At 42.9% G+C, this 13,369-nt stretch overlaps 1 protein-coding gene across 1 annotated transcript; it reads left to right on the top strand.

The window, feature by feature from the left end:
- Positions 1-4,400: 4,400 nt before the first annotated feature.
- On the top strand, positions 4,401-9,738 carry MTFMT (mitochondrial methionyl-tRNA formyltransferase). Its single transcript, XM_079317972.1, has 9 exons — positions 4,401-4,624; positions 5,048-5,260; positions 5,674-5,796; positions 6,613-6,715; positions 7,260-7,335; positions 7,881-7,972; positions 8,507-8,588; positions 8,898-8,980; positions 9,293-9,738. Exons 1-9 carry the CDS (start codon positions 4,416-4,418, stop codon positions 9,491-9,493), a joined length of 1,182 nt encoding a protein of 393 aa, XP_079174098.1. The 5' UTR covers positions 4,401-4,415; the 3' UTR covers positions 9,494-9,738.
- Positions 9,739-13,369: the final 3,631 nt, after the last annotated feature.

Below are 13,369 nucleotides of genomic sequence, written 5' to 3'. Positions count from 1 at the left end.
TGCTTGGCTCAGCTCTCATTGCATACAGGAAGCATGTCCTGATAAAGCAGATACTATCACTTTTTTTTTTTTTTTTTTTTTTTTCAATGAATTACCATTCTAAGGCTGACAGAGCATCTTACCAGAGCAAACAACTTTGCATGCAAAGCTTGAAGCAGCAGTCTGAGATTCTGCCATCCCAGTGTCACAGGTACTGGCAATGCCTGGCTAAGTCAATGGCCTGCTAAGAGGCTCTGCAGACGGATGTGTTGCTTTTTGTGCCAGCCACACTGGGAAACGAGGATTCCTCCTCCCTGAACTACCTGGTTCATGGATGGAGCTGCACACTGCAAAGCAAGAGAGATGCATCTCACTGATGGGCTTGGGACACATAGCTAGCTCTGGGTAGCTCCAGCTGAACTCCAGATGGTGGGTGTAGTATCCTTATGTTTGTCCTGTTCTTGGCATTTTTCAGCTTGAAATGAAGTGTTCAAGGCCATGTTTGACAGGGCTTGGAACAATTTGGCCTAGTGGAAGGTGTCTTGCCCATGGCAAGGTTGTTGGAATGAAATGAACTTTAGGCCATTCTATGATTCTGTGATCTTTGGCATTGAAGCTTTGTTCCACTGTGATTAATCCTTTGAATCCCATCTCACATCCAGAGTTTCCCTGGGCAGCCCCAGTGAAATATCACCCAGCAGACATGTGCTCCCCAAACAAATGTTTCACTGCCTCAGCCGGGCAGCCATCGGATGGGAGCTCAGAAATGCATCCCCCAGGAAAAAAGAGGCACATCCATCCAGGACATCCCACCACATGGTAAATCCTGATGCCTTTCCTTCTCAATTACAGCTGGATCTTTTCAGAAGTGCCACCACAACAGAGAACAGTTTTCTAGCATCTTTGTTGAACTTTTTGTTGCCAGGTAAAGGGTGCACTTGGACAGCACAGTAAGTGGTCTCACAATCAAACCCTCTGGCCTTGGGAAAGCACAAAGAAGACACTTGGCCTCTGCAGAACAATCTCTGAGGAGAGGGAAGGAGACACTGGCCATGGTGAAAAAGTGACTGTAACATAAGGGTGGTGACTGCACAACACCAGAAGGTTCCTTTTCATCCCAATTTTCCCCATGGCTCGGTGTATATAGCTAGGGTCAGGATGCAGGTAGGTGGCTGAGGTATGTTTAGGACTCAGCATGATGTACATGAAAAATAAAACCAGTTCCCCACTGGTTGGAGTTGGCTCTTGTGCCCAGTATCCTCTCCTTTTCCAGAGAACCACAGATGAGCTCAGGAGCACTCCTGCTCCTCTCCAGTGAGGGTGTGAGTATTTGATTCTGTGTCTCCCCTGACAGCACTGGCACTGGCTAATGGGAAATATCTTTTTACTTCTTGGAGACACTTTCAGCGTCTTTGGCCAGGAAGCAAAGTGGAGATAAGATCTGATTTGTGTTCAGTTTCCTCCTCAGATTTGTCTTCACTGCTCTTGGGAAGAATTTGTCTGACCTTGGTGTTTTAATTTTGCTTATCTTTTTTGATCCCTTCAGTGTCTTTGACCTGAAATGCCTGGTTACAGAATAACTAAACATTCAGGGTTGGCTTTTTTTTTTGGTTTGGTTTTTTTTTTTTTTTTTTTTTTTTTTCCCTGTACAAAACCAGAGTTCAAATGCAGCAGGAAAGCCAGACTTTTTTTTTTTTTTTTTTTTTTTTTTTGTGAAACAACCAGATAGTTGCTTTCATTCTGAAAACATTTATATCAAAATAAATCTTCAGTTAAAATTCACGAAGGCATAATAATGAATAACAGCCATAATGTGTTTGAAATGTGCTGTCACAGCAGAGCCAAGAATGAATTACATGGGAGCAAGTGTCCTGGAGGGAATTGATGTCCCCTTCTAAAACTCACTGCAAATGAAACTTTAATTACTTTGTGCATATGTCTGGCAAAGCTCAGCATGGAGTTACAGCATTTCCAGGAGCCTTAACTACAGCCAGAAGTGAGAATTCATCTCAGGGCTTAAGTCCTGGAGGAACAGCAGGTGAAACTCAACACATGGTGTCAATGACATGTTCAGTGCCTGAACCTGATACCTGGAAATTAACACTGAGCAGCAGCTGGATCCTGGGTTCAAACTCACAACTTTTGGGCAATGCAGACACACACACACATCCCTGGCCTTTCTGAAGTGTTGGTGATAAATCCAGGGCTTCACCCAAGACCTCAGAGAACTGGTATTTGCTGTCATCACACAGGATATCTCCTTCCAGCTTTTCTTCCAGCAATTGCCTCTGGAAACCATGAGTATTTTTCAGCACCTGAGATATTATAAGGTCAAATTTTTCACCATGTGAGATAAGGCCTGAAATTACACTCTGTGCTGAACAGTGCTCCTCTCGTTTAGCCCTGACAGCCATGAGTGCCTGTAATCACTTAGTTATTGTGCAATGACAAATTGTTCCCTGTTTATGATAAGTCAGACTGTTCACCTTCCCTTCTTTCCAATCCACCTTCCAACATGAACCACGCTTGGAGCTTTAATCTCTTCTGAAGCACAAGCCATTCCTTCATCCTTGCTAGCCTCTTGTTTATATTTTTAATTATTTTTACTGTAACATGTAATTTACTCACTGAGATGAGGTGACCAGAGTTGAAGTGTCCTTCCTGTGACTAAACCAAGTGTTTTCATAGGACTCCTCAGGCGATAGAATATTGTAAATTATTTTTAGCATTTGATTTTTACATACTGATTAAGAAATTACCTCAGTATTTGGTAGCATATTCTCCTTTTCTCAGAGTGCAGGAATGTAAAACACCCCAGTTAGGATGGCCTGACTATTTTTTTAATCTGGAACAGCAATTTTTCATTCTTTTCTTCTTATTACCACCACAGAAGTCCATGGCTAAGAGAAGAAAACCCTAATGATGAGCAAACCAACAAGAAAAAGGGAAGGAATATACACAGCATTGCTTAGTATGGCACAAAATTTCACTTTTTTAAATTGATCCTTCCCTCGTGTATTCAACATAAAATTCTGCCATCCATTTTCCAAGTAATTTACATATTTTCACAGGCATATAAGATATTTACAGATTCTCACACTCCATGCTGCAGAAATTCCTAGTGTCAAAGACTGTAGGATAGACTGTGATTTAGATGTGCAGGGAATTTGTGTATGTGATTTACATTAAAAGCTACACAAATAAACCATCTTCCCACAGGGGGAAAGAATGTACTTAGCAGAACGATAAAATATTTTCATACTTATGTTATGGGAGGAGACAGTTCTTTAAGTGGTGATTCTGACCCCATAGTTTACAAGATAACATTCTTTGAGTTACTGTCACTGTTAAAATGAAGCTGTCCATGGAGTCAGAAACGGAAATCTGTTTTTCAAATGCCGTCAGAGCCAGATCAGTGGCTGTGGGGTCAACACCCCTTTAGTCCCTGACGTTTTTCTGCGTTATCTCCGCACTGAGAATTCCTGCTCAGGGTTAAAGGGTGACACCGCTCAGGAGCGTGGCACGGTGGCGCTGGAGCTGTGTGCCGATGGCTCCCACCACCCCACACCAAACCACAGAATGCCAGGGCTGGGAGGCACCTCTGGAGATCACCCAGCCAGGCCCCTAGCAGGGCTATGTGGCACAGGTGAGCTGTCCCGGTGGCTTTGGAAGGTCTCCAGAGAGGGAGGCTCCGCAGCCTCTCTGGGCAGCTGTCCCAGTGCTCTGCCACTCTCAGAATAAAGCTCTTCCCCGCGTTGAGACGGAACTTCTTGTGTTGTAATTTATGGACGCTGCTCCTCATCCTGTTGCCGAGCACTACCCAAAAGACCCTTTCACTGCATCTTAACACCCCAGGAGATATTTTTGTGCATTAACGAGATCCCCTGTCAGTCTTCTCCAGGCTAAGCACAGTATGAAGGCACTGTGCTCTTAGAGAGCATCCAAAGGAGGCCACGATGATGGGGGTGTGGAAAGGAAGCGGTAGGAGTAGCGGCTGAGGGCATTTGTTTTGTCCAGCCTGGAAGAGACTGAGAGACCTCCCTGTGATCCAACATCCTCCTGAGGGACAGCGGAGGTGCAGACACTGCTCCCTTCACTCTCTGACCAGTGGCTGGACCCGAGGGAACGACATAAAGATGAGTCGGGGAGATTTGGGCTGGATGTCAGGAAAAGGCTTTCAGAGGGTGGTTGGCACTGGAACGGTTTCCCCAGAGAATGGTCACGGCCCAAAGGCTGCCAGAGCAGCAGAAGCGCTCGGACAGCGCTCTGAGGCACAGGGTGGCACTACCGGGGTGTCCTGCGCAGGGCCATGGGTTGGACTCGATGATCCCTGTGGCTCTGTTCTAACTCAGGTTTGCCCCTAATTCTATGATTTTCCGACTGGGTTGGACTCGATCATCCCCGAGGCTCCCCGATAACTGCGGGATTTTCTGTCGATGGCGTTGCCCCTCAGCGCTGAGGGCGGCCGCTGCGCGGGGCGGGTCCCGTGCGTCATCGCGGCGCGCGGCGCGAGCCCCGCCATGCGGGCCCGGGTGCTGCGCGCCTGGCGCGAGGGCGTGCGGGCGGCGGGGCCGCCATGGCGGGTGCTGTTCTTCGGCACCGACCGCTTCGCCGTGACCGCCCTGAGAGCCCTGCGGGCCGCTGGGTACCGCCCGGGCACGGGGGAGAGCGGTCTGAGGGGAGACAGGGCCGGGAAAGAGGGGCTAAGGGGACACGGGAGATGGGGACGTGAGGGAGGAGCCTGAGGGGGGACGGGGACGTGAGGGGCGCGGAGCCTGAGGGGACACGGCAGGGACTGGGGAGAGTGAGACAGGGTTGGGCACCGAGGGAATGGAGATGAGGGCTCGTGATGAGGTTCAGAGGTTATTGAGGAATGAGGTGGAGTCGTGCGGGAGGGACCGTGGGTTGGGCAGGGAGGATGGCAGAGAAGGGAGAGGGAAGGAGCGTGAGACAGGGAGCAGGATCACAGAGACCGGGCATTGGCACAGGGGCACAGCGAGGGGTGGAGGTGACCCAGGCCTCGCCTCAGTCTGCCTGCACGATGCCTTCAGCACCTTCTCCACCGCAGGGAGCCCAGCGAGGGTCCGCTCGTGTCCCGGCTGGAGGTGGTGACCCTGCCGTCCCCCCTGCCCGGGGACCTGCCCGTGAGGCGCTGTGCCAGCGAGCTCCGGCTGCCCGTGCACGAGTGGCCACACACGGGGCCCGTGGGGCAGTTCGATGTGGGTGTGGTGGCATCTTTCGGGCGTCTTCTAAGCGAGGACCTCATTCTGCAGTTCCCATAGTAAGTGTGTGGACAGGACATCCGTCACTGCTTCCTTAGCAGAGCTGCACTCTTTTGAGGCAGCGTCTGTGACTATGGGTCACCTGCAGTCACACCTGTGCAGTAGGTGAGGTCAGCTTCACTGGGTTCATATGCTTACCCTGAGCCATGTTGCTGTTATTGTGAAATTCAGTGTTCTTTGAAACATGGGTGTAAATTTGTGCAAATATTCAGCAGAATATGTTTGCCTTTATTCCTCACATCTCTCTGTGTTCACTGAGAAACTGAAGTTAATATAGTGGTGAATTTTTGTTCAAGTGAACATTTAAGCCAGTAACACATGAGATAGTGGTTTCATTGTAATATATGTTGCACTCCATTTGTGTATGTTTCAGGTACTATTCCTATTCTAACTTGTGAATATTTCATTCCAGTGGTGTGCTGAATGTCCATCCCAGCTGTCTCCCACGATGGCGTGGTCCTGCACCCATCATCCACACGGTGCTTCACGGTGATAAGGTGACTGGGGTGACAATTATGGAAATAAGACCAAAAAGGTAGGTTTGGTGTGCTTTGTAGACAAGTCATTGTTGCCCTTGCCTCTCAGGACTTTAAATAATCACTGCTGAAGTCATCATTTAACTCATTCTACATAACCACGGTTTTTAAAAGTGTGTGTGATTAATTTTAAAGTTTGAGACGCTTAAAAATGCTCATCTAACTATGAGATTTACCACAATTACAGTATTTTAATAAGTGTGTAATTTGGACTCCATGCTGTTCTCTAATTCTTAACATTATCACAGGGAATAGACAGAGAACAGTCACAGTGTTTTCAATAGGCTTGGTATGACAGGACAGAAAAGATCTGGTTTTCAGACTTCTGAGTCACCTGTAACATCCTGTAAGTGGACAGAAGACAAGAAATTGTCTGTCTAGGCATGGGAGAGGTTATATGTTTTAGTTTCTGCCCAAACTCTGGCTTAAAAGGCTTGTAAACATACATTATTCTAGTTACCTTTTCTTTCTTGGATGCTTGTATAATAATAGATCTCAGGAAAGTGCAAAACAAATTTCGTCTTGAGTATTTTGGGTTGTTTCTTCTGAGATCTCATGTTCTGAACTCTAAATTGTGTGTTCAGATCAGTCTCAGCTTGCTGAGGATATTCTTGCTACCAGGGGAGATACTGTGTTCTCTTCCTTGTGTTATCTTGTGAACCAAACATTTGATAATGTGAAATGATATCTGAAAAATAGTTTTACAGGGGATAAAAAAGGTCATTAGTAACTGAGCTAATGTATTGAATGCAGACTTTTGAACTGCCAGTTAAGCTTCAGCTTCTCAGTGAGGTTGTATGTTTTCTGCCTTGCAGGTTTGATGTAGGTCCAATTATTAAGCAAGAAGAGGTTGCTGTTCCTCCCCGCTGTACAGCACAGGAGCTGGAAGGGATGTTGGCAAAGATGGGTGCAAACATGGTAAAATCCTGCCATCTGTATCACTTCTGACTGGTGCTTTACTTTAACATGTGCAAACAGAATTCTTACTAATCTTGTTTTGAGTTGGCTTCAAGTTGAGGAGGATGATGTGAAACTTGGTGTTTGTGAGCACTTTGCCTTGCTGAGAGGAGAGCTCAATGGTCTGTGATTGGATGTCAGCGTCAGTTCTGTGTGTTGCTGTTGTGTTTCTATTCAGTGAAGAACCTAAATACTGTCTGTGGAAACATTGCAGGTTATTTTATTTAAATTAATATCTGCTTTTTAATTAGTCATCTTATGTCCTATTCTGGGATTAATATCAGAGAAGAGATTATCCATAAAAAAAAAATTCGTTTTTTTAATTGTGATTCAGTGGGAAGGATGTCTTTGCTGTCTCTGTGTAGGACACACATCTTCAGAATATACTGAGCCAATTTTCTAAAAGCTCACAGGACATTTCACTGTTGAAAAATTAAGTATTACTTTGTTTATTATTGCTTAAACTTAGCTTGACTAATACTCTGTACAAAATTTAATGTTGCAGCTCTTAGCAGTTTTGAAGAACTTGCCTGAAAGTTTAAAAAATAAAAAAGAGCAGCCAAAAGAAGGGGTAACATTTGGTAGGTACACATTGCTTTTCATGTGACTTGTTCATTTTTTCCTTTATCAGCTGGAAAACTAAACCTTCCTGCCATGGCAGGCTGTATTTTTTTTAGATTCATATCTCAATATGCTCTCTTCACTGTCTTCTCTGATTTTAAAAAGTCATACAGGAGAAAAATGCTTCAGAATTCTTTATATTTACTACATTAATTTTTTTCCAGTTACTTGTAAAATATCACAATCATTATTGATGTCACAAAATCTGAGTTTGTTATTCTTCCTGGTTGTAATTCAGACAGAAGGGTTACAACTGTGCTTGTAAGCATGATACAAGTTTGCAGTACAGTGGGTAAATAAAGAGAGCAACTGAGAGTAAAAAATAATCCAAAGTGAGGTGTTCACAAAATCTTTTCTCCAGTTTTTGTCTGAGGCACCTTGACTGGTTGGTAGACCCACTATTGTCAGGAAAAACTGAGGTTTAAAATAGGATAAAGTGGTACAGCTGTTTGCTAAAAGACACAAAGCAAAATGAGAAGTCTTCTAATTTCTCTTTTCCCCCTAGCTCCTAAAATCTCTATAGCGAAGAGTTGTATAAAATGGGAAGAGCAGACAGCTGCACAAATAATTCAACTGCATCGTGCAATAGGAAGTATGGTGAGACTGGATTTTTTGGAACCCTCTTTTGATCTATAGCACAGCTGAGTTTGGTGTGTATTTTAACTGATGACTAAACCTCACTAAACTAAACTAGTTTTAGTTATTTTCACCTCTGTAACCTTGCATGTGTTTTAAAATCCTGATAGTTTATCATTAGAGGTAGAATTTATGTGCAGGAGAATTTTCATGGACTTAATCCCAAGTGTGAAATCAGCTCAAAAATTTCATATTGTTTCCTTAGCTCTGAGATGTCCCCTAATATATTTGAGAAAGTTTAGTGCTACAGTGACATCTCTGCATGGCAGTTAACTGTGCAAACAGCCACAGTGAAGAGCTGTTGTAGCTAATTGCCTAACTCATTTCTGTGTATGCTAATGGTTTGAGTTGAGGAAGGGTGAGGAAAACTTAAGTCTGATAAGGAAAATCTCCTAAATTTTCCCTTAATGTTATTATCACAGGTGTTTTGCCTAAGGAAAAAAATTGCCTGGAAATGTGAAAATATTCTCAGTGTGTTGTCTGTTTCTTTTCCAGTTTCCTTTGCAGACACTCTGGAAGGGTACTACCGTTAAACTCCTAGATTTTGTGGAAGTGGATAACATCCCTGGTTTTTCTGGTATTTACTCTTAAGTTATTAAATTTTTAAAGCATTTTCTTTAGGAATCTGAGTGCTGTGTGAGCCAAGGTGTGTGACTGATCAGGGCTTAGAGAGTGTTCATGGGTCAGATACGGAGTAGTGCCAGAGAATGACTTGTTCTGATTGTTTCTGTTCATTTGGTTATAATAAAACACAGAATACAATAAAATATTTTTCAGCTAAATTGTGACTCAAGATGGTTATCATGCTTCAAAGGAACAGAAGTGGTTCAAACCTTTTCTGTACTTGTTGGCATAAAAATGCAGAATGATCTTTCTTTGCTTTTAGATCAAACACTAAATGACTGTGGAGTTGTTCCTGGTTCAGTGCTGTTCCATAAAATGTCCCAAACATTGATAGCTCGCTGCAAGGTAGGCTTTTCACTTTTGTTTTGTATTCACTGCCCTAAAGATGAGGTTTTAATATTTGTGAGGTGCATAACTGTTGTCTTAATTGTCCATTGTTAGTCTCCATACTAGTTTAGATTAGCACCAGATGTTTCATTTGATACATTGAACTTTTAATTTCCAATAACAGGCTTTGCAGATTTGCAAGCAAGAATTTGACTTGTAAGCCTGATGACATTGAATAAAATAGATTCTGTAAGCCAGCCTATGGGATCTAAAGATAGCTTTAAATATCGAAGAGGCTTACTGCCTTTTTTTGTTTGTTTTTATTTTTAGGAAGGCTGGGTTGGAATCAAAACAGTCGTTTTAAAGAAGAAGCTTACAGCAGTTGACTTCTACAATGGATATATGCACTCTTGGTTCCAGCAGAATCCAAGAACAGTTCATCAAGAATGCAGATTTCAAACACTCAAACTTAGCATGGCAAAAAAGACTCTGAAAGAGAGAGGAATATTGGCACAGGATATAAAGCAATAAATGTATTCTTTTAATGTCTTCAGTTAATATAGAATATTTCAAAGCCCACCTATAACATTCAACTTAATTAAGGGATTTCTTCCCATAGTGTTTGATCTTATTGCCATCCACATGTTTCCATGCTGGCTTCCTGAAGATAACTTTTTCTCTCTCCCCATTAAGGAAGAGAATCTCCATGAGTGCTGTATATATTGAATAAATCCCTGTTTCCACTGGGAATAAATAAATTTATTTTTTATACAACATTTTTAGGGTTTTTTTTAAGATTTTGGCATAATTTTCTTCAGGCATAGGTTTTGCACAATTACTTTAATCTGGAAATGCTAAAATCCACTGAGCTTTTCTAGTGCTCACTGAGACTTAGACTGTCTAGTTTGATATTCCTGTAGATCCTAAAATTCTCTGTGTATCCCAGCATTGAGATGCCTAACTTAGCTGGGAACATAAGAGAATCTTTTCTTGTCCATGATGATTTTCTTCCTTCCCCTTTCTGTTTTCATATCCTGGGATACTTCCCAGTTAAAATGTATGTGCTCTTCATCCAGAAGATTCATGTTCTGCTATTTCACTTTCTGATGGGAGAAGTTTTTGACCTAATGAGGAGTTGTTAATCTAATCCAAGATTTTCCCCAGTCTATCTTTGCTTAATGGCATATACTAGGAGCATTTCATGTCAAGAACCCCAAAACTTGTGATCCTCACACTTTCTTGTCTTAGAAGAAGTAATGTAGCACTGAGCATAACAGCAGAACAAAGACTGGCCATATCTTAGGAGTTGTTCTAATAATTGCTAACTTTTTCCTGCTTTTTCTGAGTTCTACTCAAGTAAAAGCAAAAAATATAGAAAAATGTGTCATATCACAAGGATTAAAATGTTTCTGAAGAAGCATCTGTTAAAGCAGCTGCTGCAGTATTTTTCTTCTGTTGCCATTAGTCCATCAATTAATTGCCTCTGACAGGTTTTCCAAAACACATGGTCCTCCAAGAAATCCAAGCCTATGAATCAGAGTGAAAAACTGGAAACAACAGCAAGGTGGAAGTCAGGCTCCTGTGGAGAATTCCTGTTGTTCCTGACCACAGACTCGGTGCACTTTGTGCTGCAGAAATTTTAAATTCGGCAAGTCTGCTTCCAAGAAAGTGATGTATTTTTGTGCTTTGCTCCCTGCTACTTTTTACAAGTGAAAGTTGTGGAGACACTTTTGTTTTATTCTGTTCAGATCAGTCTGTAAATGTTGGTAACTGCTTTATACCAATAGAACAGTGGGTGGGTCAGTGAGTTGTTTGTGGGGATGGTGGTTTGGAGAGTTTTATGGGGCTTGCTATCTCACTGTATGGTAAAAACCCACCACCATAATTTAGAGATAATTTAAAGCACTAATGATAAGGAGTTTTGGACTTAAGTGTATTAGTTAACTGAGACTCAACAATTTCAGCGTTTCAGGATCCAACTTTTAGAATCCAACTTTTAGAATATTCAGAGTCCCTAGGCATGGGAAAATCAGTTCTTGTTCATTGTAACCTGAGCAAAATGAACAGTGAGTGAATTTTTCCCACAGAAAGAATACAGTGTCAAAGAGTTCAGGCAAAAGAGTTCAGGTGAAAAGCTGTTAGATAACCAAACTGTTAAATCAACTTCTTCCTAGCAGTGCCTTGAGGAAAATTCTTTTAACTCCTTTGTGTATCTTTCATCCTCAGTTTTAGGTCATGCCTGGCGTGAGACCTATTGCTGGCAGACAATAAATATCTGGTTCTCACTAAAGCATAAAGCAACAGAAGAGTTTCCATGTGTTTTTGGGAAGTTCAAGGTGGCATGTGCCCAGAATCCCTGTAGATGGAGCTCACTGCATCCCTTTTGGGTGAAAACCAAGGACAGCTGGACTGAAGATGGTAAAAATCTGGTACAGAATGCCTTCAGTTAGTTGTTTAATAGTGAATAATGTCTAAACCATATTGCAGCCAGGATCCCATGTACTTGTAACCTAATCTTTTGATCTGGGCATAGTTTGCTTTAAGACTTCTTTTACTTTCTGTGTGAGAGGTTATAAAAGATTAGACTGTCCTGTGTTGTTCAGTAGTTAATGTCCTAGCTCTGAATATGCACAACTTTACCCAAGTCATTTTATGGAGCAAAAGAAGGTAAGATTAATTTATTTTTTTATGGAGAAAGTCTTTGGCATGATATTTTTGGCATGGTAGAGAAGTTTTAAATGGAATTGGTGTTCCCCAGGCAGCTGTTAGCCAGAATGTCTCTTTGGAAACTTTGCTTTCACCTGGCTCTGCAGGGATTTAACTCAGTAAGTAATGAAAATCTGATTATTTTTGCAGAACAGAAAAAACAAAAATGGGGCATTCACTGATGAGGTGTGGAATAGCATGTCAGGGTTGACTCTGGAACACAGACACAGTGATTTGATCCCCAGTACCACTGATGAGGTTGAGCACTGCTACTCTGGCCATTGGAATGGGATGTTAGGAAAATAGAACAGCTGTCCTCTCAGAGGAGAGGGGGAAAGCAACAGAGGTATTCACAGACCCAATGTCCACTGTGGCTCAATTTAATACCACTGGGACCAAATTATTGGCAAAACTGCAAAATATTTGGGCACCAGAAGGGCTCTGGTGTTGGATAGGAATGATTTCATCGTGGATTTCAAATAAATGTTAGTAGAGGGAGTGATATTTCCTAGGATGCTGGTGACTCACAATTAGATACATCTGTTTCATGTTCCTCAACCTTACTACTCCCCCTGCTTCATAGGAAATCTCTTTATTCCTATTTTCTGAATACATTACAAATAAACAAAAAGTATAAGTGACTAATCAGAGAAGTACTTGAGCTTTTTTATAAAGTTGTTTGCAAAATCCCCCAATAATTTGCTGGTTGAGGCCAGACAAGAATATCTCTCCTTTTTATCCTGTCTGCTAGCATCCTGATAGCTTCTGGGAAACTGTTTCCTTTAAAAGCAGGAGGGAGAGGTCACTGGATTTATCTGTGGATTGGAAACTAAGTGACCTTAATGGGAGATGCTTTGCCATTAGCCACAAACCTGCTGATGTTTAGGACCCAGGTCTCCTTCAGCCTGTTCTCAAGGTTGGTGGTCCGAAGGCTAAGGCCAAGGGAGGAGCTGAGTCCCAGCATTCCCACATTCCTCCAGCTGATGCTCTGTGATATGTGGGAGTGTGGGTTAGGTTTCAGGCTGCAGAATGGACACTGCCATACACCGACATAAACACAAGATACAGGAGTCAGAACTGACATTGAACTGTAGCATAAAATTTGTGTGAGTAGCAGATGCCAGGACCTGCTGTAGCCCTGCTCCTACATGATCTTTTCTTAATGTATTTGGGATGGTGGCTCATCAATAATGTTGAAGTGTTAAGTCTGAGTAGTGGTTATGTCAAGGTTGTTTCCTGTTGGTTAGTGCTTAAGCACCCGTATTTGAAGCCTCTGTCTTGCTCTGTGTCCAGCACAGTCTGCCAGCAGCCTCCTGGGAGAGCTCAGGGACTCAGTGAGTGCACAGATTAGTTTGTTCCTCCAAGTCAGCGCTAAGCTGCAGAGGGGGACAGCTTGGGGAAACTTGGAGAGCTTCTGGCTGTTCCAGGCTCTAGGGCCGTGACCATTTCAATGCTGTTAAACACACATTTCTCCCCAGAAGGAAGAGCCCTGTAGTCTGCTGTGTTTGACTGGCAAGCCCACATGCAGCACAGGGATCAGATCCTGAGCCTGCTTTTATCCATTTATCTCCTCGGTTAGTCTGTAGAAGTCATTTGTGTTACTTCACTCTCAAAGTGATGAAACTGAGTTTGGGATTTGGCTGTCTGTCTGCAAGGGAGGAGGGGGAGCAGAGGGAAGAGACATTTCTCTGCACAAGCCAA

This window comes from Erithacus rubecula, assembly GCF_903797595.1.
Source record: "Erithacus rubecula genome assembly, chromosome: 14".
Taxonomy (NCBI): domain Eukaryota; kingdom Metazoa; phylum Chordata; class Aves; order Passeriformes; family Muscicapidae; genus Erithacus; species Erithacus rubecula.
This window is presented reverse-complemented; position numbering and strand designations above follow the sequence as displayed.